The following is a 26,984-nucleotide window of genomic DNA, read 5'->3' on the forward strand; positions in this document are numbered from 1 at the left end:
TATGGAGAAAGGTCCTCAAAGGGCTTTATTCTATCAAAGAAAAAAGAACGTGCCAAGAGGTAAGAGGAGCCTTGGCTACAAGTTGCCCAGCCGTTCCTGCTTATTGCCTTAAATCTCATTGACCTTGACTTTGAAACTATGAAACATCAGGTATTTACCACGTACTGATTTCACACTACATTTTTGTTCCACTTATATATTTTACATTTTCAATTCAATTTTACATTGTTCTAGTTACATATTTTATATTTCTCAAGTGTAGAGCAACTCAGGGAAGACAGTACTATGTTTACAATCTCAGATGAAGAAATGAGGTTTGTAGGAATTTGTATCATATTCAAGGTCTCCCAGCAAGTACATTAACAGTTAGGACCAGAGTCCTGGATCTGGATTGTTTCTTTTTGACATGTATGAAATGTTTGTGTGGTCGATCACACCAGACCACCTGCCTGCCCTGACCTGACCTGATTTGAACTCGTATCCATTTATTTTTTCCTTTTAACTGGAGCAGTGTTGTCTGAAGTCTAGCACATCAGGCTCATTTGGGAATTGGTTAGAAACACGGTGACTTGGACCCCATTCAGACCCACTGAATACATATCTGCATGTTAATAAGTTGCTCATGTGACTGAGTGCATGTTCCCATCGAGGAAGCATTAAATCAGCTAAGCAGTTAGGTAAACCTGCACTGGGACTGTTGGTGAATGACCAAGGGCAACATTGATCCGTGGCCACAGCTCTGTTGACAGTCACTCAGTTTGCCGCTCTCTCTCACCCGAATCAGTGAGGCCATCCACATATTGGATCAGTGGCCTCTGAAGCCATGGCTACCAGCTGCATACTTCCCATGAAAAGCTTCTTGCTCTAGTTTTATGCAGTAGAACTTCCTGGAGGCTCTGTCCGTCAGAGGTGGTGATGGCTATGCCCGGCTTGACCCCTGACCACGTTCTCACCTCCTTCTTTGTCATCAGGAGGACAGTGTTTCTCAGAGCAGTTCTGATGCTGGCCTGGGCAGCGACCATGAAAGTGACACGCTGACCATCGGTAAGGACTCTGGGGTTTCTTATTCAGGTGGTGCCTGAGCTCCCCGCAGCTGGGCAGAGTGGAGGCAGAGGCGGAGAGGTGCAGAGGCTGGTGGCGCTGACTCAAGGTTTGCTGCTGGGCTGGGCTGGGCTGGGTGGCCCTGGGACTGAATGCAGCTTGGTGGTGGCTTGGGCTAACACTTGCTGGGGAGCATGGAGCTTGGTCTTGGGGCTGGGAGGGCAGTATTCCAGAGAAAAGATGTGACTGGGAGTTGGGAATACCCTTGGTGGGTGCGGGGGAATGGGTTCAGCCAGATGCTGGATGAGATGTGGGGGCCAAGCCAGTAGGAAAGGAGCTGAATTCAGTATCTAATAAAGGTGTGAACCCAGGAGAAAAGGAATAGCATTTTGGTTTTCCTAGAGCAGTGCCTGCAAGAGGCCACTGCCACCACTAGTGTGTATAATAAAAATATCGAGCTGGCTGCTTCTATCCAGCCCCCAAAGCTGGCTTTTTCCAGGAAGGTTTCTGTTCCCACAAACTGATTATCCATCTCTTGGGGTAAATCATGGATAGCCTTATCTACAAGTTGACAGAAGGGCAGGGTCTTTTATGATTTCTAAAGTCATTCTGTTGAAAAGTCCTGGCACATACACGTTAGATATAGGCACCTGTTCACCAGACACCTAGTGCCTGTGAGTGTGGCTAGGTCTCGATTTAAGAATGAGTTAGAGGGGCAGGAGAGATGGCTCAGTGGTTAGGAGCACTGGTTGCTCTTCCCGAGGTCCTGAGTTCAAATCCCAGCAACCACATGGTAGCTCACAACCATCTGTAATGGGATCCGATGCCCTCTTCTGATGTGTCTGAAGGCAGCAACAGTGTACTCATATAAATAAAATAATACATCTTTAAAAAATAATGACTTAGAGGCAGTGTTTGCTTTCCTGGAACCATGCCAGAGGTGAATAAGCCAATGGGTTTTGGCATCTTAGGACATACGGTGTCTAAGGGGATCTTCTGAGCTGTTGGGAAAGGAAGAAGCAAGTTGGCACTTTCTGTGGACTCTGATGACTGAGCATCCTCACCCTCTGGTCCCTGCAGATGTCTCTGCTATCTCCAACCTCATCAGGAAGCATGTGTCTGAAGCCCGTCTGGTGGAGGACATTGGGCATGAACTCACCTACGTGCTGCCCTATGAAGCTGCTAAGGAGGGAGCCTTTGTGGAACTCTTCCATGAGATTGACGACCGGCTCTCAGACCTGGGCATCTCCAGTTATGGCATCTCAGAGACCACCCTAGAAGAAGTAAGCTCAACAATCCCAAGGCCAGACAACAGTCCCTACCATCTCGCCTGGCAACAAGATGGCCAGAGAGTTGGTTACTGAGAGTTTAAGTCATTGGCCTCTGGGTAATGGTAGCCCCAGAAAAACACTAAATAAGAGTAGTGGGAGACAGCAGTGTATAGAAGTGTTAGGATTGCTCCCTGGTGTGAAAAGTGTTGTGGCCAGGTGACAATGCTGCTTACACATAGTAAATGGTTGACAGTTATGGATAGTTAATTGGAGCCAGGTGTTGAACTTGATAATTTTTGTATTTTCGTTTTTGTTTGAGATGGTACTTTACTTATAGAATTTTCCCCTTTTCATTCCTTCGAATCCTCCCTTTCCCTTGCTCTTCTTCAAATTTTGGCCTCTTATATTATTATTATTATTGTTATTATTATTATTATTATTATTATTATTATTATTAGTAATAGTAGTAGTAGTAGTAGTAGTAGTAGTAGTAGTAGTAGTAGTAGTATTTTATTTGTTTAAGATTTATTTATTTATATGAGGACACTGTAGCTGTCTTCAGACACACCAGAAGAGGACATCGGATCCCATTACAGATGGTTGTGAACTACCATGTGGTTGCTGGGATTTGAACTCAGGCTCTGTCAGTGCTCTTAACCTCTGAGCCATATCTCTAGCCACTGTTATTTTATTTTTTAAATAATATTTTTACTTATTCTTTGAGACTATATTCTATACATATTAATGATCCTCTTTCAGTTCCTTCGAGATCCCTCATCCCCACCTCTCTACCTACCCAACTTTGTATTCTCTCTCTTAAAGACAAAATAAGCCCATGGGATCTATTTGTGTTGGCAGACTACTCTTGTGTATGGGGTGTGGCCTGAGTGTGGTCAGTGTACTGGTGTCACTCCATTAGTGGCCTTTTGTTTTAAACACTAAAAGCTTATTTACTGGTCATAGCAGGATGAGAATTAATAATGAAGTTGATCTAGGGTTATGAATTAGAGGTTTGGGGCTTCAAAGCCCAGATTATCTTTATCGTGTGGCAATACATCATCACAAGACTTGAGGCCTGGGATGGGTGTAAACATTGGCTGCCTTGGCTGGTTCCCAGAGTAGATTGTGCAGGAGAGTCATCTGTGATGACAATAGAGGTTCTAAAGCTCCTCTCTTGTCCCTTTGAGTTGGGATTTTTGGAGACATGACTTTGAACTTCTGTCGCATGCTTCCTACAGAGTGGTCTGTAGACAGGGTTGGAAATTAGTGACTTCTTTCAGATTTCCCTCTACTATAATGTTATTTCTAATGAATAAGAAATAAGAAAGGTCGTTTCCTTGTGGCCATTTTGTCTTGGATCACAATGTTGTCCTGTTCAAAGGTCTGGGAACACAGGCCTGATAAAAGCAACTGGCCTCGTCCTCTGTAGGTTCAGAATGAACGTGTCTTACAGACATAGGTAATGTATTGTTTTGTTTTGGAAAGAGTTGTCTGGACTGATAGCTGTCACACCTGAAGAAATGCTTTCTGCCCCCAACAGCTTCTCTTCTGAGAAAACTATTGTTTATAAATACAGCCTCCATCTTTATCTTAAGAGTCTAACATGAGAATCTATAGCATAATCTGGGAAGTGATAACTTTTTTTTTATAAAGCAAGTATTTACTTATATTGTATCTTCCCTTAATTTTTCAGATATTCCTCAAAGTGGCTGAAGAGAGTGGGGTGGATGCCGAGACCTCAGGTAACTTGAGTGGGCTGCACAGCGCTTTCGTGGGCTTTCTGTAGGCTCTTGGAGCTAACCACTGTTGTGCCTTGGTCTAATGCAGTCTTTTTTTTTTTTTTTTTTTTTAGTGTATGGGTTTGCTCAGGAAAGTTTGTTGTATTACAGAAAAATAAACAGCAGGATGCCTTCTGTTTCCATTTAGATGGTACTTTGCCAGCAAGACGAAACAGACGGGCCTTTGGGGACAAGCAGAGCTGTCTGCACCCTTTTACAGAAGACGATGCCATTGATCCGAACGACTCTGACATAGACCCAGGTTCGCATGGGCACGGTCTTTGTTCTATTGTTTGAACTTGAGTTTGTCTTTTATGTGTTTCTTAGTTATCTCTTTGGTGGCCTTTGGCTAAGATCACAGATCCTCACAGGTTCCAAAGAAAAGTGAAGAAGATGAGAGCCCCTTTTCCATTGTGGGATGTCTGGTCAAACCTGAAGAAGCCCACCCTTATCACTTCATTTAATAGACAGTGTTCTCAGATGGGTATGGGAAGGTGGCCCATCTGTGCTTTGAACCCATTTACTTATTTATTTATTTATTGCCATCTCTGCAGGGTTCCAGTTTCTTACACACTTGAGCATTGAATGCTTAAGCATTGAATGAAAATGTATTGGATGGGTGTTTTGATTTTGAAGGAATAAAAGAGGGGGTTGTGTTCTTTGACATACATATTTTTGATGACTGTGTCCATATGTGGTTGAGACGGAGAAGGGCAATATGAAATGAAACAAATTTGTACACTGTCTAAGAACCTCAGTTCCGAGTCATTAGTTTCTAGACAACTTTTGGTGAGGACAGAAAATTATGACTCTGGATTTTTTTTTATTCTTACTTCATGTTTCATTGTCAGGACTTGGATGTTTTAAATTTCTCCACTTTTTTTTTACCATGAATATAAGAGATAAACTAATAAGCAGTGTGTGCCAGCCTACATGACCCAAGTCAGAACGGGTGGTAACTTATTCCATGGGAACATCTGATATCTGTGAGCACGTCCTCGCTTGTCCTAAGGCATCTTCATTTTCTGTGCTCATCAGACAAGGACTGAAAGCTCACATGCTGAGAAATATAACTTGGAGTTAGAGTTTTTTCTTAAATGTGGCTTTTCCAAAAAACAAAACCTGTTTACTTCTGTGAGGTACTGAGGGCTTCAAGCCCCAGTTTCTAAGATGGCTGCTGAAGACAGCAGAGGAGAAGAGTTGAGTCCTTTCGATGAAAGCTGAACCTCGATATTTGCTTCTTACAGAATCCAGGGAGACAGACCTGCTCAGTGGTATGGATGGCAAAGGCTCCTACCAGCTGAAGGGCTGGAAACTTACCCAACAACAGTTTGTGGCCCTTCTGTGGAAAAGACTGCTGATTGCCCGGCGGAGCAGGAAGGGTTTCTTTGCTCAGGTGAGATATGCTGCCGTCAGGGACTTCAGGCTTTGGAACTAGTGAAGGCAGGATAGGACTGGAGTCAAGGTGTATGTCCTGAGACCTTACTAGCTGTATGTCCATTCTGTGTCTGCTTCTTACCATTTGGGGGGGAGAGGGGGCAGTGATTTCCATGAGCTTCAATTACTTCATCTGAAAATGAGCCATGATATGGGGTTGTTACGAGGATGAAATTAATTTATTAAGCATGGAGTTTGATGTCACTCAGGGAGGAGGGTGTAATTTAGAGATCATGAAAGGGACACAGTTTAGAAATACCATTTGGGCAAATTCAGCTCTCATAACATATGGGTTGCCATGCCGAATTGTGCTCGGCAGTGCACTTATTAGAAACATGGTAGTTTGTTTGTTTTCTAATTGATGATTATCTGATGGAAAGAGTAGTGAGAGAGCTAGGAATGGAACTGTCACATAGGTTCCCCACATCACAGTTGGCATGCTGACTTGATGGGTTAAAGTCATTTCGTTTGACAAGATGGAGAATTACAGAGAACATCAGGTCTTCCCTGCAGACCACCTGGGGAACACTAATGCAGGGCATGAGGGTGAAGCCTGCAGACCCGGAGTTGGAATCTGGTTCAGTGAATCACAGGCTGACTTCCCTCTGATCCATAAGGCTCTAGTTTGTGAATGGCGACAGTGATACTAACGCCACCAGTAACCACGAAATACAATATGACAGGAGCTGATTCTCACTACAGCACTTTCAGTGGAATTATTCATCCAGTGATAGTTTTCTGTATTAAAATCCAGGAATATTATAATCAGAGTCACCGTTTGAATCTATATGGCACTGGGGATCCTCAGGGTACAGGCTCTCTAGGCAAGCTCTCTACTTCTGAGTTACACCTACAGGCAGGGTTATCATGGGATCACTGAAGTTTTAAAGGCTAAATCTCTCAGAAAGGAATCCTGCAGTTGACCCATACATTCCATTGTTTTCATAGGAGGGATATATAAAGCTTGGGGGAATTTCGAGGAAGAATTTAGATAATTATGCTTTTCACGGTGCTCATAGGAGAGACACTGGCTGCTGCTGCTTCTGGTGGGGGGGTTGGGTTCATTTTCTTGGTCCTCAGATTTACTGATGTCATATAGGAGCCCTGCAGTGGGGGCGGAACCAGGATTCAGTCTTCTGGCTCCCAATCCAAGGCTGTTCAGCCTTCTGAGTCTGATCCAGGCTGGTTTTTCTCAGTCTTTAGAGGGGGAAAAAGGATTAGGTCTAAAAGAGCCAGTCACTGACTCTTTACTCTGTGACATTCCCGGCTTGTGCCTCTGTTGGGTGACCATAGCCTCTGTCTTTGTTCTGTCAGCTTCAGGACATACCTTGGGAGAAGGAAGCTTAATTTCCAGTCTCCTTTGCCTCCCATTGGTTGAACTCAGCCTTGGGCCATGCCTGTATCCCTTATTCTTGTGTTGCTGGTCTATGGGGATGGTTAGACTTAAGTGGCTCTGTTCTCTCTTCCCTCTCCAATGCCTGTTTACAGATTGTCCTGCCAGCTGTCTTTGTTTGTATTGCCCTGGTCTTCAGCCTGATTGTACCACCCTTTGGCAAGTACCCCAGCCTGGAACTTCAGCCCTGGATGTATAACGAACAGTATACATTTGTCAGGTATGTTTCTGTCCTCTGTGCCTCACGGTGGGCCGAGAGGGTTGAAACAGACTAGCGTGTTGGTGGACTGAGAGCCAAGGAGTCAGAATCCACAGTTCTGTAGTGGAATGGGTTTTCTCAGGATGGTTCAGGCTCTTATACAAGCCACTTCTGTAGCAAAGAGCAATAGTAAATGATACTTGAAAATACAGGTGAACCTCTGCTGGGCAATTATTTCCTCTTGTCTTGTTGGGCTCTTGTCAGGAATGACCAAATGTGCTTTAATTCAGTAACCACTAAACCTTTCAAGTTAGAATGTTACCTAAGTGGGTGTCGTTAGGAAAGAATGCTTCCTGTCACATACCAGTCCTGTTAAAAAAATCAAAAGATAGGGGACTTTCTAGACCTTGTTGAGTGCATGTTTTCTTCAGGTCTGATGCACTGGTAGGTCTGTAGATGGGAGAAAGTATCAGTGCTATAGAGGGAAGGTTTAGAATCTCTGTGTGTGTCTGTGTGTGTAGGATACATATATGTCATATATAGTTTATTAGCCTCTTTTGCTCAAGCTCACTTTTATCTTAATATAGTTGAAAAGTTGTTTGATCTATTTCCAGTTGATAACCCATAGCTACAGCTATAGATCATGGCATTGGTTTGTGATCTAGGCTCATTATTGCTTGGACTTTTTAATTGTTCATACAAATAATCAATAAAAATCTTCCTGTCTGTTCTTTGAAAGTCCTAGTTGTCAGTGTCAAATGGTCATTGTCAAAGTAGTTTTGAAATACTAATCCTTAATGATTTTCTTTATTTCAAACGAAGTGTGTATGCACGTGTATGTATGTGCACACATGTGCATGTGTGCCTTCACAGGTAATTTCTGTACATGATTCATTGGGGGTATTTTAAGTTACCCTGATGTCAAATGCTTGAAGCTCCTTGCAGGTGGCTTCTGTGCATTATTTATTTTAGCTTTAGAAGCTTGTTCCTCAGAAAGTACTTAGTAAAGTTGTTTTCTGTAGAAGACTTATTTTGCCTCCAAGTCCTGGTTTAGGTGATCTACTGATCTAGATGTCTCTCATGTATCTCTCTGCAGTAATGATGCTCCAGAGGACATGGGCACCCAGGCACTCCTGAATGCTCTAACCAAAGATCCAGGCTTCGGAACCCGTTGTATGGAAGGAAACCCAATACCGTGAGTTATACTTCAGACATGAGCTTCCTTCTCATGATGGTCACCTGGTTTTCTTTCTGCTGGTGTTACCTGTTTCATTGTGACCATGGCCAGTTTTTTCTTTCAGTCAATTTTTATTTTAAAAAAGCCAGCGGACAACCAAATCAATTTAGGTACAAATAGACTCTTCTAACATCCTATATGGCAAATCATTACTGATGTTTGTTTACTCTGATGTGATGTTGATTTTAAATCACAGTTTCTACTTACTGACCAAATGCTTTTCCCTTCTCTCCTTGACCTAGATCCATATGTGAATGCCATGGTAGACTGGCAGAGTGTTCAGTTTGCAGCTTTGCTTATTAGTTTCTTTACTTTCACCAACAGACATGACATACTGATTGTATTTTTATAGCAATAGATACTTTATTTTCATGCAGTTGCATATTTTTATCACACCTTCAGGACTAGTTTAAATAGTAGGTAAATGAACTCAGCAATATGCCCACTTGACTCTCCATGTACCAAAGAAACAGGCCATGGATGGGTACACTGTGGTAAAACCACAGATGGGGGGAGGTGAGGAGGGAATTGGACCTAGCAGAAGGAGCTTTGGGTTTGCAAGTCCAGAGAGAACCTGCACCTGAGGTCCACAAGCACACACAGAGTTGTAGGTAGCTGAGGAGCTGTGGAGAGTTGACAAGGTGATAAGAGAAATACAGAAAAGAAACTTTGAATTCCAAGCAGCAAAGGAGAAGGAGCCTGATCTTGTGTCAGAGCACTGAACATGATGGCTGTGTCTATGTAAGACCTAGAAGATTTGGAGATGAATAGTTTGTGTATTGATCAGCTCTTAATTAGTATCTGCTTAATTACCTTTCTGTTGCTGTGATAAAACACCATGACAAGGCAACATAAAGGAGGAAGGGTTGGTGGGTACTTACAGTTCCAGAGGGATAGGAGCCCATGACCATCATTGTGAGGAACATGGTAACAGGTAGAGGGATTTGCTAGAGCAGCAGCTGAGAGCTCATATCCTGATCCACAAACAGGAAGTCTTTTGATGGCATGAGTCTTTGCAAATCTCAAAGTCTGCTCCCAGTGACATACCTCCTCCAACAAAGCGACACTTCCTGATCCTTCCCAAACAGTTCTACCAACTGGTGATCAAATATTCAAACATCAGCCTGTGGGACCATTCACACCATCACAGTATCAGATGATGTGTTAGACAATGTCCTGTCACTGAGAAAAACCAACTTACAAGGAACAGAGTTTTACTGGCGACTTGTGGTGTCATAGTTTTTGGTCCATGGTTGATGGCTATGTGTTTAGGGATCTTTTGGGGGTCCCTAGTTAGGTAGAACATCATAGTAGGAAATGTGTGCTTCTTTACAATATAGTAGCTGCTTATATCGTAGAAGCCAAGCCAGGGAGCAAAAGAAGAGAAAGGAGGCCTAGGGTCCCAAGATTTTCTTTGAGCACATGTCCCCAGTGACCTAACTGACTTTTTTTAGGTCCTGTGACTTCCAGACTCTGTCAGCACCCAGTAGCACCACAGTTTGGGGATCAAGCCTTCAGCATTTGAGCCTTTGAAAAATATTGAAAACTCAAACCATAGCATATAGTTACTGAATATCTTTAGTACTTACAAGGTGGTAAACCCAGCAGCCAATATAGGTTCCAACTAAAAAGATTCTGGGGGTGAAGAAGGACATAGATTCATCTTGACTTCACATTTTCTGGGATTCCATGAGAAGATTTTGTAGGAAAGATGGATGAGGTAAGATGGTAATCTGGGTCTCTGGGTCCTTTGCTGGTAAGATGAACTGTATGGATTAATGGATTGATTCCAGCAAAGGCCAGATCAATAGGAAAGAGAACTGAGCTGACAGCTGGCCTGCAGAGATAAACGTCCATGACATCAGAAGGTGTGTGTGCTATCTGCACACCATTGGGTGCTCTGCTGGAAGCAGTCTGAAAGGCAAAGCTTCATTCTGCCATCTCAGATTGAAATTCAGATATTAGGTTCCTGGGGACCATTAGGACAGAGAATTCTAAGTTACTTTTTCAAGTGGTCTTTAGTTGGTCTCAGCATGTTGTCTTTTAAAGGTCTTAGGTATCAGTTTCACAAGGGCAAATATTTTAGGGAAGAGTCTTTAAAGAGAAAATGAGAAGTTATTTGCATAAAACGCACTTGTGTGCATACTTATAAACACACACATGTGCTCACATGTGAGATATTACAATTGAGAGATATAAAGATTGTGTCTATAGTTTAAATTGTGGAATCTTGAAAATTGGAAATATGGAAGAGAGATTAGAAAGGATGTCATTTTATGCTCTTATTTTATCAGTAGGGATAAATGAATTCTGAGTTTGCAAGGGACTTGTGATTCACACCAAACAGTTCAGGGGACTAGACAGAGATTAACACTTTGTGTTGTCTCTGAGGATGCTTGGAGACAACCCTGCCCTTCATACAGTGAGTGTTCCCACTCCGCTGAGCTCCCCAATTCTCTGCTCATTATACCAATTGGATCTTGCCATTCTCCACAAGATTTTCAACAAGCTTCCAACCATGACTGTGCTGTATGGCTCCTCCTCTTCTTTCCATCTTCTCATTCATCAGTCTGTCTTAGGGCTCATCACATGACCTTCTTGTTTTTCATCAAATATATACACTCATTTCTTTGCAGGGCATTTTTGTATCTGACTGCCCACAGCTGCTGTCTGGCATGTTTGTTCATTCTCCCCAAGTCTTTTAAAATTAATTTATGTATTTGAGTGTGTGTGTGTGTGTGTGTGTGTGTGTGTGTATGATGATACATGTACAGAGGTCAGAGTAAAACAAGATCTAGAGATAGGTTTGGCTATGAGGCATTTCACCAGTCCACTATTATACAAATTCTTTAACTAGCTTATTGTTTATGTTTTGGCTAAAGCAGATTCAATGATCTGCTTTCTCCCCATACACTCCAGTTGTGTTTGCTTTATCTGGGGTTGTATAAAATTAGACTTGTTGACTTGTTGTCCGACACCTTCTGGCCATGAGGAATCCATGAAGGCAGAGAGTCTGTATTGCTCCCCAGACTCTCAAAGATACAGAACACTGTGCAGCACATAGCAGACTCTTCCTGTGTGTTCTCAACGAACGCTGGTTAGCTAGGTTGGACAGAGCTCAGCGTGAGCATCTGGAGCCTGTTCATGTCCATTTTCCTGGGTTGTCTGTGATTCCCCAGCTTCCACAGGCTTCTATGAGAGCAAACATAATGAAGTCCAACTGTTTTCCAAATGGTGGGATGAGGCGCGTGGATCCTTACTAAAGAGCAAACCTGAGCCCTGGAAGCATCCAGGACAGACGGGCTTTTCTCAGGAGAGCCCACAATGCTCTGTACATCTCCTTTTGCAGAGACACCCCTTGCTTGGCCGGGGAGGAGAGCTGGACCATTGGCCCAGTGCCCCAGACCATCATTGATCTCTTCCAAAATGGAAACTGGACGATGAAGAACCCCTCACCTTCATGCCAGTGTAGCAGTGATAAAATCAAGAAGATGCTGCCCGTGTGTCCCCCAGGGGCAGGGGGGATGCCACCTCCTCAGGTGAGTGAGTCCCTGTCAGTGTGACCAAGACGTTGGCTCAGGGTAGGGCCTTGTAGCCTCTGTGACAACAGGAATGAGCAAGACGTGATGTCAGGATTATTTCTGCCTTGACCTGTCTTGAGAAAAGCAAGGGGGTTTTGAGAGCGGTGTGTGAGCTGCATTGTGCCAGTGCCTGACACACAGCATTTGTAGGTACAACTTCCTACCCTGGTTCTGCCACACTGGAGCTGCTGGCTGTGTTAACTCCTTGTGTTTTCACTTTAGAATAAATGGGCCACAAACTAGCTCATCAACTCTGATATTCTCTGGGCTCTGAGGTTTGGAGGGAGATCTGAGTTGGTTTCTCTTTTGTTTTGGTTTTGTTGGTTTGTTTGTTTTGTTTCCCCTGAAAATTTCAGAACAATAGCGATGTCTGTCATTTTTATCAGAATCTAGGTTGGAGGATGGGGGTCAGGGAATTTGTAGTGGGTGAGCAGCCTTAAAGAAGTACTGCTTGCCACCTTAAAATCAACTGGTCTAGTTATGCTTGCCACCTTAAAATCAACTGGTCCAGTTACCAACATAATTCCGAAGTACAAAATAATTCACTGGGCAGTTTATGATGCTGTTCCCTAAGGATTTTGGTGATACGGAGAATCCCGTCTAGATATACAGTGAACACTTTCCTGGGGGTGAGTTTGGCTTGGCATAAGTGAGGGACAAGTGCCAATGGTCTTGGTGGTGGCTGGCTGAGGGTCTTGCCTGGGCCCTGTGGCCCCTATTGTTTTTGTCTGTTTTCTGTCCTGATACTTACCCATAAGTCATGTGAGCTTGGTTTCTGTGTGTTGACAGAGAAAACAGAAAACTGCAGACATCCTTCAGAATCTGACTGGAAGGAATATTTCAGATTATCTGGTGAAGACATACGTGCAGATCATAGCAAAAAGGTACCTTCCTGTTGAAACCTGGCTTTCTTCACATGTAGATTTGAGTGGTGGGGAAATGGACACTCATGGTTCTGTGGGAAATTTAGCACATTATGTTTGTCAGTTAAACAAGATGACATGAGGGCTTGTGAGCCTTGAAAGTTCAGCTTAGAGGGTGAGGCTGCCTGTTTTAGAGTGAAAATAAATCTGAACTCAGATTTAAATTCTGACCCACTATGTTCATAACATCTTATCTTATGTGAATTTTAATTTTTTACATTTGATATTAGTGTTGCACTCCAAAGTTTGTGGCGAGGGCTAAGAGAGATGACACAATCAAGGACTTGTAGGTCCTCTCTCCTGAATGGCTCCAAAAATGAGGTCAGGGTAGACATATGCCTTTCTTCCATGTGGAGCCTTTAAAGAGATTAGTAAATTCTTGGGATATGACCAAATAGTGACCAGTGTTTAGTTAGTGCTCAGAAAATCCGTTTCCATCCCATGAGAACGGTCAGGTGTCACGTCCCCATTTGAACTAACTTTAAATGACAAGGGTATGCTAGACTAAGATCAGGCCACAGCTCTCCACATGAGATGCACAGCAAACAGCTCTTAGATTAGTAACATCTGGGTCAGTAATACATTTATTTGTGTGTCTGTTTGTTTGTTTGTTTTAGACAAGGTCTCTGGGTCTGTAAGGCATTTATTTATTTATTTATTTGTCTGTTTATTTGTTTAAGCCAGGGTCTCACTACATTAGTCCTGGCTGGCCTGGAACTCTCTATATATAGATCAGGGTGGCCTCAGACTCATAGAGATCCATCTGCCTCTGCCTCTGCCTCTTCAGTGCAGTGCTGAGATTAATGGCATGCACCGCCATGCCTGCTTGTAAGGTGGATTTTAAATTGGCTTAATTTACTATGTGACTCTTGGTGCAGCTCTACAGCATTGGTCATAAGCCTAGTTTTAGGATCACCTGTCTCTGTATTTTGTCTTCAAGTTGATGATTACTGTTGCATCATCAATATGACCTGTGCTTTCTAGCCCTGATGTTTGGTTTGTCTTTTCTTTCTGCAGCTTAAAGAATAAGATCTGGGTGAATGAGTTTCGGTAAGTCAGTCCCTTCTCCCCATTCCCCCTGAATCACTCAGTCTCGGAAGAACGATTTTGATGTAGAAATCTTGGGTCAAGACAGTCATGGGTTTGAGGACTGTCTGCTATGTGCACACTCTTGGGTGTCACCTCACCATGAGGGGCACTGAAGTGCTGCAGACCTGTGGAACACACAAGGGCACAGTAAGAGTTACACTAGATTCACTGTGGGATTTGTGTAGCACATTCTTTACTCTGGAGCCCTCAGAAATATTTGATATAGTGATTTCCTTGAGGAGTTTCAGAAATCTCTTGTGGGCCTCTAGAGACTTAAGAAAGTAAAATGTCACGAAGGAAAAAACCTATCCTAGCTGTACTTTCTTTCCCCAGACAGATTCCCAAGGGTGCCTAGGGACTCAAGGAAAACCTTTCAGGCCTTTCATATGACATGAGGTCTTGAGGGAAAGGAAAGTCATCAAAAGCATTGATTTCAACCATATTTCCACTGATTTTTTTTCCCTTCTGGATTTTGAAGGCGCAGGTGAGAGTAGGGAAGGAAATCTTGAAGTCGTGAGTAGTCCATGCAGCTGTTCAAAAGACCTCAAATTTCAGTTTTCCCCCTGCCTTTTCTCCAGGGATCATGGTCCCTGGAGCTCTGAGCAGAGCAGTCATAGGCACACTTAATGCCAGGGAAAACAGGACCAGTCTTTAAACCCTACCTAGCTTCAAGACTGCCCACCCTCCAGTCTTCCTGTCTATGACAAGGATGCCTTGCTTTGAGTCATTAGCTCCAGGCCTTCCCAGCTGGGCAGCACTTGAGAATTAAAATGGCCAGAGTTCACCGAGGGGGCAACTATCTTAGGCAAATGTTGCAGCTAGTTTGAATAATAAGTGGCTCCCAGAGAACCTGGTGCACTGTTGTGATTCCTGCTGTGAGTAATGGCTTGGGTACTCTGTCTGGCTTTAACAGCAAACCTTTTTTTTTAGGTATGGTGGGTTTTCCCTGGGTGTCAGTAATTCTCAAGCACTTCCTCCAAGCCAAGAAGTTAATGAAGCTATCAAGCAAATGAAGAAACTCCTGAAGCTGACCAAGGTACATCATCAGTCCCGAGACATGTCAGAATAATGGGTCTGGAATTGCTGGGACACAAGAGTAGTGATAGTGGTCTGAAAAGGTTTGTATACAAAACAATTCAGATCAACCAGACTACTCACACCCAACATACACATGCACATGCATGCACACAGGTGTGTGACTGTGTGTGTGTGCTAGCACATTTCTGAAAGTGTAAGTCAAAAATGAACTCAGAGATTGAAAACTCTTACAACAGTCACTGATAAGTTAGCCAGTGGGTGAAATAAATTGAATTTCAAACAGTTTCCTAAAACAGCCATTGACTAGACAGGAAATGGAAAAAATGAGTTAATTTACTTTCCAGGTTGGTTGGCTGGGTGGGCTTCAAGAGCGGCTAAGCCCACATTTATTTCCCTCTATCTCAGGTTTTCCATGTTGAAATTGTCAGGTGACATGGACTCTGTGGTTTTGGGCAGTAGTAGTACTGGACCAAGAGCACTTAAGCCAGAGGAAGCGTCTGCATGTCTCGTGGGTTTTAGTTCTTGGGAAAATAAAGAGACTCAGAAAAAAAATCTTGACAATTTAATTTTTTATTTTCACTTATATGTATGTGTGGTTTGCCTGCATGCATGTCTATATACCATGTGTGTGCTTGGTGCCCACAGAGACCACAAGAGTGTATTTGCTCCCTTGAGACTGGGGTGACAGATGGTTGTGAGCCCCCATGTGGGTTTTAGGAATTGAATCTGTGTCCTCTGGAAGAGCAGACTGCACTCTTCTCTGCCGATCCTTCTCTAACTCCAAAATGTTGGGGATTTAGGTTATACATACATGTGTGTGTGTGTGTGTGTGTGTGTGTGTGTGTGTGTGTGTGTGAGTGAGAGAGGGAGGGAGGGAGGGAGGGAGGGAGAGAGAGAGAGAGAGAGAGAGAGAGAGAGAGAGAGAGAGAGAAATTGATTTTCTATGACTTGTGACATCATGGCAGTATTAGTGCTGTGGATTCTAGTGGTTGGGAACCACATATGTAATGGATTTAGATTTAATTTCAGTGAATGGTAGAAGTCATTTTGGTCGGCATAGGGCTGTCTCATTGCTTACGATCACCTCTTACCTGTGCAAACAAACGCCACTGAGGCAGGACTCTGTTGTTTACAGGACAGCTCTGCAGATCGGTTTCTCAGCAGCTTGGGAAGGTTCATGACCGGACTGGATACCAAAAACAATGTCAAGGTACACCCTTGCCTACGTTCTTTCAGCCTCTTGCTAAACAGTAATCATATGTTCTTTGAAATCTCATGGTCAAGTGGCTTGGGACTTTTGTGGTAGAAAAGAGCAAACTGTTGTTTTCACCAGTGAGATAGATGATACAGCATAGTGACTAAGAGAATTTGGTTTGCCGTGAGATTTTGCAAGTGAACCGTGTGGTCTTTGCCTTAAGCTACCTAAGCTGTTTAAATGTCCATTTCCTGTGCAGCAGGAAGGTGGCAACCATGGCTGCCTCTAAGTCTAAGTGGGTAACTAGTTAAAAATGTAAAAGTCCAGACACCAATGGATCCTGCCTCCATAATGCCTTTGTTTGGTATGTCACTGAGTGGGATTCCTTTCTGAAGTTTCCATGCACATTTTGTGTATATACATTGTGTTATACAGTCACTTCCGGGAACGCGGTTTGGCAGCATTACCCTGAAGCTGGTCTGTTTTACTTCAGGTGTGGTTCAATAACAAGGGCTGGCATGCTATCAGTTCCTTCCTGAACGTCATCAACAATGCCATCCTCCGGGCCAACCTGCAGAAGGGAGAGAACCCGAGCCAGTATGGGATTACTGCTTTCAACCATCCCTTGAACCTCACCAAGCAGCAGCTCTCAGAGGTGGCTCTGTAAGTGTGTCTGAATGGATGGGCGTGAAGGCATTAAAGGTGACCGTGCACCAGGGGAAAAGACTGCAAAGCTGGTTTTAAGAGCTAGAGATGAGCTCATCATATAAGCCTGGGTTGATCTAGACTCTGGGCAGAAAATGATCAGTTTACAAACTGGCTGGCAGGCTTTCTTGACTCGAAGAATGAAGACCGTATATATGAAAACCATTACACTGATAAACTCACATATAAGGAATTAAAACTGTTAGTGAAATCCAAAGCTTATTAAATTACCATTAATATTTCATTTGCTCGAAAATGAGGTTTTTAAATTCAGTGAAACATGCATTTAATAGCTTTTTTTCTTGAAACCTGTATGTGTGTGTGGTGCACACACACATGCATGTGTGTTCTCCTGTACATGTCTGAAAAGTCTAAGGTCAATAGAGTCTTGGAATGAAAGGACTTGAACTTGGTGTCTAAGCTTCCTAGGTATGTAATATTAAATGAAGTAATTTGTATACATTTCTACAGCCAGCACCCAGCACAGTGCATATTAGATCCCCTCTTGGATATGGGGGGAATGGCACATTACTATATAACTACTGTAGAATATTAATGTTGAATATCGGGATCTTTAAGAGACTTTGTATAATGGGTTTTTTTTAGATATTAGACTGTTACACTCATATTCACATGTGTGTGTGATTTTTTTTTATGTCTTAGCCTGATATATGTATCATATTTTCACTTACTTAGAGTATACTTGTATTACTTGTATAACTAGCTTCCAGATGGGATTCTTCCTTGAAATAGTTCCCAAGCCATGCCTTCTTTGTAGATAGGAATTTACAACTCGATACTCTAAGGTCAGAAACTGGAGAGAAGTGAATGCTGTTAGACCACACCCACACTTTGTTCTGTAGTTTCACTATGGGAGTGGACCCATTTTAACATTATCCAGTGATGACGTGGTTAATGTTACCTGGAAATACTTAGACCCTGAGATAAAACGTTTGGTGACTGGTATTGTATCGGTTGTGCTTTGGCTGTACTTCTGTCTAGCAAATTATTTACCATGTCCCCAGCTGCATCCGAGGTTCTAATCTTTACTGTCTCTTCTCTTCTAGGATGACCACCTCTGTCGACGTCCTCGTGTCTATCTGTGTCATCTTTGCGATGTCCTTTGTCCCAGCCAGCTTTGTTGTGTTTCTGATCCAGGAGCGTGTGAGCAAAGCCAAACACCTTCAGTTCATCAGTGGTGTGAAGCCCGTCATCTACTGGCTCTCCAATTTTGTCTGGGATATGGTGAGGACATATCATCTCTGTATGAATCTCCATGGGGACTATGCAGACGCAGCCTGCCACTGACCCTGGGATGTGTCCTCTTTAATCTAAATCTGTATAAAATAGGAAAAAGGAGAGTCTGCTGAATGCCTTCCATGACACCAAACAGAATGCTAGCCTTAAAAATAATTGCACATCATGTGACCATCTGACCACCATGACTACAGTTATTACCAACTATTACCTTACACTCTACATCACAGTCCCCTATCAAAGGAAGTCAGGACAGGAAGTCAAGCCGGGCTGGAACCTGAAGGCAGGAGCTACTGCAGAGGCCATGAAGGCATGCTGCTTACTGGTTTGCTCCTAATGGTGCCATGGACCAGCCTTGGCTCCAGGAAGAAGTGTCTGGGAGTGTCAAAGGACTCACAAATTGAAGGTCCAGGCTCTGCTGGTGGTGGCTTTTCCATCTGCTTTCTCTGTTCTGCCCTCCGTCTCTCTGATCTGCTCTCTGTGGAGATCTCCAGGCAGCTCTCTCTCTCTGGACAGCTATCTCTAGCTGTTCTCTGTTGAGACAGCTCTCCAAGCAGTTCTCTCTTACTATTCTGAAAAGTTCTCCTGTGCATCTCTTGCAGATCTTAAGCCCAGTCTTTTATTTTACACACTGATCCAGTCATTTGCTCCTGGTTCCCTTTTGATTATCCTATGAATCAGTAGCAATGCAACCCCACTGGTCCTTTTAACATTGCAAAAGAATTGAGTGATTTGCCTTCCTCTGTTAAGCTGGGTGGGACCTGGTTAGCTGGCCCTGTTCCAGGGACAGGAACCTTGTTGTTCTATTTCTATCAAGGCCTTGTCAGACCTGGAGCCATGGCTTGCTCAGTTTCTTCCTATAGAGCCCAAGACCACCAGCCTAGGGTTTTCTCCTGTCAATCACTTATTAAGAAAATGCCGTACAGCTAGATCTTACAGATGCATTTCTCAATTTAAGTTCTTTCCTTTTGAATTACTCTAGCTTGTGTCAAGTTGACATAAGTATAACCAGCATTCCCTTTAAAAATTAGACTACAGTAGAAAGACCTTCATTAAAAACCCAGGTGGGGGGTGAGGGGCTGGAGAGATGACTCAGTGGTTAAAAGCACTGACTGCTCTTCCAGAGGTCCTGGAGTTCAAATCCCAGCAGCCACATGGTGGCTCACAACCAGCTGTAATGAGATCAGATGCCCTCTTCTAGTGTGTCTGAAGACAGCTACAGCGTACTTATAATAATAAATATATAATATATGATGTAAGGAAAAGATGACGGGGCACCAATGAAAGGAAAAGTCACTGAAAGGAAGAGTCACAGGGCACCAATGTTGTGAGAGGATAACGATCCGAGTCAATCCGAGTCACGGCACCAATGTTAGGGGAAGGATGAAGAGAGTGGGGGGCATATGGCCCATGGAGGTGCGGCGAGGCCTGAGGGCAAGGGAGATGCCTCTGAGGGGTCCATGTTGGGAATCCCTTCCCTGAGGGACCAGCCACACAACAGTATAGTACGGAATAGAGTTTATTCAGGTCATGGGAGAGTTAAGAGGGTGGTAGAGGCAGAGAGAGAGAAGTAGAGGAGTAGAGGCCGGCCATGAGCACGTGGGAGAGAGGGGGGAAGGGAAATGGGAGAGCAAGGCTGCAAGAGCACAAGGGCAGGAGAGGCCAAGAGAGAGAGGAGGGGTCAAGCAGCTCCTTTTATAGTGTCAGGTCACTGGGGCGGAGCATACCTGGCCACTGCTGGGTAATTGAGGGGTGGGGTATACCTGGCTGTTGCTAGGTAACTGAGGGGTGGGGTTTACAGAATCCCAACATATGATACTATTAATATATAATGAATATATTACACAATATATTAATATTAATATAATATAAATACAGTGCTATATTATAATATTAATATATGAATAATTTTGCAATATATTAATATGTAATATTTAAATATAAATATTTTATATATAAAATTATATTGAATTAAAAATATTTTTAAAAATAAAATATATAATAAATAAATAAATCTTTAAAAAAAAGCCAGACCTCTAACTTATCTGATATATTTTAGCTTAGACTCAGGGTATTATTTGTTGTTGTTCTGGTTTTGTTGTTATTGTTGTTGTTGTTTTTGCTTTACTAAAGGAAGCCATGTGCCACTGAAAACTCCATAAACTGTGTAAGCATCTTGCCTGTCCACTGGAGTTTACCCATTTTGTTTGTTTTTTTTTTTTTGATCAATATGAACGACTTCACAGAACCCTGAAGTCCCAATTATTGGCAAATGAGCTTGAACTATTCCCTTATGACCTTCATTAATTCACAGCTACCTGAAGCAGATTTAACTCTTTGCCCAATAAACATCTCAGACGTTTAAAAACAAACTTTTCTGAGAGCACCCAGGTTCTCTAAGACCCTGCTCAGATGGAAGACAGTCTGAGAGCACCCTGCTCAGACCTGAGGGAGGACAACAGAGAGAACAAAATTGCATATGCTAATCAGGTCACGCCCCTACGACCTGCCATTCTTCTGATCTGATTGTTCCATCTATTAATATTCCTTTTGAAAAGCAAAGCCCAGAATTAACCTTGTGTTCAGGCCATGGTTAAGAATCTAGAGAAAGCTAATCTTTATTTCATACTTTTTACTGCTGCTTGAGCTATAGCATTTAGAAATTGCCCTGTCTTATTTCTACTTGGTAATGAAGGTGAAACCTGTTTTGTGTGAATTGCTAATCAGGGTCTTGTTCATTCTTTGCTGATGTGCAGAATCAACTTTTTTGAAACTGATCATTTTGTTACTGCTATTAAAACTGGATCTTGTCAGCATTTCTCTTTCTTTTATCTTGGTGTAGCAGTTCATTCATTTAAAATCCACGGAGTGCTCTCTACCTGTCTGATGGTGTCTGGCTGACCCAGGCAGAGGTCACTCAGGTGGAAGAGCAAGTCCTTGACCTCAGGGACCTTACTTGTACTCTATATTTATTTTCTGACCCTCCCCGCCTAAGAGTCCAGATGGAGGCTGCTGCAAGCCGGTCTCTGTTGGAGTCCCTGATAAGCACACTAGGCAGGGCGGGACTGAGACAGTCTGAAGCCACCTTTCTTTTACTGTCTGCCAATCCACTATCACCTCCATTCCATGCATGTGCCCTCCCCCTCTGCCAGCTATGAATTTTCATAATTGTCCCCGGGTCAAGTCTTTATTTCTTCATTTCAATGCTTGAAGCACTGTCAGGACAGGCTGTAAAATTATTCCCCGTGTGATGAAACAGTTCTGACATTCGTGTTATGAGTGCTTATCTCACAAATAGATTACATGTGGGATTGAACTCCGGCAGACCATAATATAGCATTAATGACGACACAGACACAATCATCTCTAGGTAGAATAATGGAAACTCATTTGCCTCCTGTGAAATTGAAAGGACTCTGCCCGGAGAATCCATTCTTCAGTAAGTTTACTGAGCGTGACACCTTGGCTGAGCTCTGGGAAAGACAAAAAGGGCATGCAGTTTATAAAATCAGCCAAGGGTAAAATGCCTGTCAAACTGTATTGTCCGGAATTTTGATTAATAGTTTATGTGGCTTCATTAAGTCAAAGTTATTCTCTGACATGTCTATCTGTTCTTTCTTGTAGGATGGTGGTAAAGACTCGGGGCATGTTGTATATTTGACTTAGGGGTCAACTTTATTTTCTCTTTTAGTGCAATTATGTGGTCCCTGCTACGCTGGTCATTATCATCTTCATCTGCTTCCAGCAGAAGTCCTATGTGTCCTCCACCAACCTGCCTGTGCTAGCCCTTCTGCTCTTGTTGTATGGGTAAGGTGATTCTGAGTGGAGCTCTCTCCCAGGGGATGAGGCATATGGTACCCAGTGCTAGCGGGAAGGTGGAAGACTCCAATGGATGCTCATGTTTGTGCCTCACCAGGTGGTCAATCACTCCTCTCATGTACCCAGCATCCTTTGTGTTCAAGATCCCCAGCACCGCCTATGTGGTCCTCACCAGTGTGAACCTCTTCATCGGCATCAATGGCAGTGTGGCCACTTTCGTACTGGAGCTCTTCACAAACAATGTGAGTGTCATGAGCAGAGCACGTCCCATTGGCTTGCACTCCAGGTGCCAGAGGATGGTGGTTTTCCTTAGCTTTATTTCACTTGCCCGTAACAACACCGCTGACCTCTGCTTCTGCAAGCTATGCTGTCACACATACAACTCTATTCAGTCCTGCTGTGCTTTGTATTTCTCTAGTCAAGTCTTTCTGTTCCCTTTGATTATTTTCTCCCATACCTCTTTCTCCTTCAGTGTTGCTTTGGCAAAGACTGCATTCTCTTCTGGCTTTGCTTTCCTGTTTAGGCAGCATTTCCAGGCTATGCCATTCGATCTTCAGGACTTCAACCACTATTGCCGCTTTTCATTTTTATCAAAGATGCTTTGACTGTCCCTTGGAACTCTGTTCTCCTGTTCTCACGGCCTAGTGGATGATTCCGTTTAAATCATTTATAGGTACCTCATACTAGACACACTGGTACAGTCTTTCCCATTAGAACCTGTTAGTTCTCTTGCCCTCTCTGTCTACTCACTGACATCTCTGCAGTTTCTCATACCTCTCTTGGACCCATCCTAGATGTGTTGCTGTTTACTACATCATTATTCATCTGACTCCTTCCAGTTCCAGTCTCATAAACAAGACTCTCTGTTGCCCCTTGCTCAGTACGCAGTGCCTTGTTGGCTATACACTACCATATCCCTTCCCAATGCTTGGAAATTTCAGCTCAGTTTTCCCTTAAACCATCATATCCTGCCTTAAAATGTCCTTCTTTTATCACAGAGCCTGAAAGTGTCTACCATAGCCTTTAAGATTTAAGTCTAGTGTAAAGCTTTCCTCATTTACCCAGTAAGATATATGCTTTCTTTTCTCTGCACTGTCAGAACCCTCAGTTCTTCTTCAGTACAATGTAAGCATCCTCCATGTACTGGCCCAACACAACCAGCAAGTAACAACTTTGCTGGATTTTTTTCTATTTTTATTTTATGGGTATTGGTGCTTTGCCTGCATGTTTGTCTGTGCACCATATGTTTGTAATGTCTCCAGGGCCCACACCAAGGAGTTGGATCCTCTGGAGCTGGAGTCATAGCCAGTTGTGAGCCATCCAGTGGGTGCCGAGAACCAAACCCTGGTCCTCAGTAACCATTGAACAATATCTCTAGATACTGTGACTTGATATTTAACCAGCGTTGTCTTAAGGGGTCATAATAAGTTCTGATGTAATTGAGAAGATGGTTTTGAAATTCCAACAAAATCCTAAACTCAGGTGTTGACCTAGATATGAGTGGGTTGCTTTAAAAACAATGTTTCATTGTGGATTTGTGACTAATTAAAAGTCACCACGCTTAGACACCAGAGCTGCTGAAGAAAATGTCCCTGCTTTTCATGGGCATCTACGTTCAAAGGTCACAGAGGCAGATGCTTTTCTTTGTGTCCATAGTTCAGACTTTGATAGAATTCCAGCTTAGACTATAAGTGATATGTTTTGTTCTCCTTCTCATCTTCAGAAGCTTAATGACATCAACGACATCCTGAAATCTGTGTTTCTTATCTTCCCACATTTTTGCCTGGGTCGAGGGCTCATTGACATGGTGAAAAACCAGGCAATGGCTGATGCCCTGGAGAGGTTTGGTGAGTAAGGCCATGGGAAGCTTCAGTGGAGGTGTGTTTGTTTTCCTGGGCCTCAGCACTCTGAGTGCTGCTTTAGAAAGGTACAGGATGTCTGTCCTCGCAACTGTCACGAGCCAATACCAACACAGCTGCTCTGCGTGCCATTAGTCCCATCACATAGGCATCTATCTGGGCCTCTGACAGCACTGAGATAAATGGGGGAAATTTTTGGAAGCAAGAAAACGCTGGCATTGTTTGAAATTAATTCCTGGTGCCACTGGGTGAGCTTGCCAAATCACTGGAAAAAAATCAAACCACATCTTTGGCAAATAGATAAGGCCAGAGATTCAAAAAGAAAGGCATCCCCTTTGATTCTACTAAGAAAACATAGACCTGCAGGTATGCTCCTATGTGTGTTTTATGTAGTCTCTAAAGAGATAATTTATTGAAGCATTTTTCTACTTTTATAATGGTTAAAATATCTCCTGCCATTATGTGACTATTAACTCATTTGCTAGTTAATTGAGTTAGATGGGCCATTCTACTTGGAAACCATAGAAGAGAGATGTTTTCAGTTCACTGATACAAAGGTAGACATGGAGAACTAAGAGATACTATTCTAAAACCATCTAATTTCAGTCACTAGGTTACATTAAATGCTGCAGAAAGAGGCATCTTTTGAATGCATTATCTAATGCCTGTTACTTTTTAAAACTTAGAATTAAACAAGATCCGACCTCCCCCAAATTAGCCAGAATTATTGGCCTTATTAGACTTGATAAAAAGGAAATTTTAGCAATCCTAATGAACTTACAGATCTACTGCTGATTAACTCTGAAATTTTGACCTGATTATATATTATATATCTTAAAGTATAGTTCTCCACATGAAACCTCAACAGTGGACACATGTGTTACTCTTTTTACTTCTTGTTATGAGTGGTATTTCTAGAAAAATTGTATGAAACTGACCTCCCAAATGAGCAAATCCTTCTTCCTTCCTTTCTTCCTCCCTACCTTCCTTTTTTTATATAGAGTCCTTCAGTATTTCAAGTGTGGAAAAATAAACACCTCCAAAATTAGAAATGTATATTAGGCTAGCCTTGAAGGTTAAGCATAATATTAATAATTTAAATGAAAAAAAAAACCCACACAAACAACAAAGCCATGCATACCTCAAGTGCCATCTCTGCATGCAAAGGGAATCTTCATCTCAAAAAACAGGAAGTAGGGCCATGACTTCTGATGCTTTCCCCCTGACCAGATGTCTACATCATGTCTCATAGGGGAGAACCGCTTCGTCTCTCCACTCTCCTGGGACTTAGTAGGACGAAACCTCTTTGCTATGGCCGTGGAAGGGGTGGTGTTCTTCCTCATTACCGTTCTGATCCAGTACCGATTTTTCATCAGGCCCAGGTGAGTTTTATCTCCGAGCTCTTTCAGGAACTGAACGGGTACAAAGGGCACCCATGAGCCCTGGGTGACTGCACTTAGCTGAACTCACCCAGGTAAACTGATTTCCAGCCATGAGCAGGCTCCATTCACCCTAGGAATGATGGCGAGGGGGCTTGATAAAAGTGCTTTAGAAACTTGAATTTTGCTGCTGAAAAGACTGATTTTTTTTTCCCTTACACAATATTTCTCTCAAGACCTGTAAAGGCGAAACTTCCTCCTTTGAACGATGAGGATGAGGATGTGAGGCGGGAGAGACAGAGGATTCTGGATGGCGGAGGGCAGAATGACATCCTAGAGATCAAGGAACTGACCAAGGTGGGCAGCGACCGTGGACCCCACAGTCTCTTCTGATTTCTGCATTTTATCTGCTCACTTGCGTTTCGCTGACATGCTTTCATTCAAGACAGAACAAAACCCAGTGTTTCCCCAAATGCCCGTCTACACTAAGCATTGTCACTTTTATTTAAAATACACCATGGAGACTTCATAATTTTAAAGAATCCTACTGGGAATATTTCTGTAATGCAATTCCCACTCTTTAGATATATTTATTGTACATCTTTTACATTATGTTAGTTATTAAAACATTCTAACATTGAATGTCTAGACAAGGTGTAAAGAATAAATCGTTGATTTTGAATTTTCATGGCTCAAAAAGCAACTCTATAGCTATTGCTTAGACAGTCTACTTCAGCCCTTTCTAAATACCATTCCCCTCAAGCTTTAGTTTATGGTAATCAAAACATTTTATTCTAGGTTTCATCCTTACATAGTTTAATTTTAAAATATGTCCCCGTCTTTTTTTTTTTTTTTAAGAAAAAAAAAAGACTCATAATAGGAATAAAAGAGAAATTCAATTTTGAGTTTCAGAGTAAAAGCCACTCATTACAGAGACAGAGAAGGTCTCTTGGCACACCCAGTGTGTGGTGCAGCCATCTGATGAGTTCTGTTCTGTGATGTGTGTGACTTTTGGAGCCCCCTCTTCCACAGTTGACTAGGAGAGCCCGGAGCAACTGAGGTGCATGATTTCTGTATTTCCTTGGTTGCAGATCTACAGAAGGAAGCGGAAGCCTGCAGTGGACAGGATCTGCGTTGGCATCCCTCCCGGAGAGGTAAGTCCACTGTGCCCCTATTGTGTTTGTCTCTGTTAATTCAGACCATATCTGCTGAATCAAGCAGCAATGTCTGTAACTATGGGAAATGGCTTCCCAAGGCTTCTTCATGTGTGCCTGTGAGAAGCAGTCAGTCATGGAGAGTACAAGGACTTCTTGTGTCAGAACAGGACAAGTTTGGACACTCTGAGGCGGTGTGAGAAAACATGCGCCTCCAGATCGCACATTGGGGGATCCATTGAGGGATGAAATTCAAGTAGGGTCAAAAGTAGACATTCTCCTTTTGCTTATTTTTTGGACTTTTTAATATTCTTAGTCAGGGTAGGTGGTAGGTGTGAGATTTGACCAGTTGGCTTTTTGACTGCTCTTGGTCTCAACTTGATGACTCAGTCTTTATAAAAATGACCACATAGAACATAGTCCATACATTAACTCTTTCCTCCTCTCCTTCCACCTCTCCCTCCTCTCCTCCCTCTAGTGCACAAACGCACACACACACACACACACACACACACACACACACACATACACACACACACACACACTCATACACACACACACACACACTCACACTCACACACACACTCAAACAGGCACATATACTTAGGAGTGATCAATGGTGAAGCAAA

At 42.9% G+C, this 26,984-nt stretch overlaps 1 protein-coding gene across 1 annotated transcript in view; it reads left to right on the forward strand.

The window, feature by feature from the left end:
* The window catches only part of ABCA1 (ATP binding cassette subfamily A member 1), a 121,086-nt gene that overhangs the window by 83,246 nt on the left and 10,856 nt on the right, over positions 1-26,984 (forward strand). Inside the window, exons 24-43 of the mRNA XM_080940239.1 lie at positions 972-1,044; positions 2,122-2,324; positions 4,006-4,054; positions 4,239-4,352; positions 5,338-5,486; positions 7,016-7,140; positions 8,216-8,314; positions 11,706-11,895; positions 12,727-12,821; positions 13,878-13,910; positions 14,880-14,985; positions 16,123-16,197; positions 16,676-16,845; positions 17,955-18,132; positions 21,836-21,951; positions 22,061-22,205; positions 23,687-23,810; positions 25,075-25,204; positions 25,438-25,558; positions 26,293-26,355. Of these exons, the coding sequence (XP_080796365.1) occupies positions 972-1,044; positions 2,122-2,324; positions 4,006-4,054; positions 4,239-4,352; positions 5,338-5,486; positions 7,016-7,140; positions 8,216-8,314; positions 11,706-11,895; positions 12,727-12,821; positions 13,878-13,910; positions 14,880-14,985; positions 16,123-16,197; positions 16,676-16,845; positions 17,955-18,132; positions 21,836-21,951; positions 22,061-22,205; positions 23,687-23,810; positions 25,075-25,204; positions 25,438-25,558; positions 26,293-26,355 (2,358 nt within the window). The remainder of the gene's footprint in view (positions 1-971; positions 1,045-2,121; positions 2,325-4,005; positions 4,055-4,238; positions 4,353-5,337; positions 5,487-7,015; positions 7,141-8,215; positions 8,315-11,705; positions 11,896-12,726; positions 12,822-13,877; positions 13,911-14,879; positions 14,986-16,122; positions 16,198-16,675; positions 16,846-17,954; positions 18,133-21,835; positions 21,952-22,060; positions 22,206-23,686; positions 23,811-25,074; positions 25,205-25,437; positions 25,559-26,292; positions 26,356-26,984) is intronic.

The sequence above is a fragment of the Micromys minutus genome (genome assembly GCF_963924665.1).
Source record: "Micromys minutus genome assembly, chromosome: 28".
Lineage (NCBI taxonomy): Eukaryota > Metazoa > Chordata > Mammalia > Rodentia > Muridae > Micromys > Micromys minutus.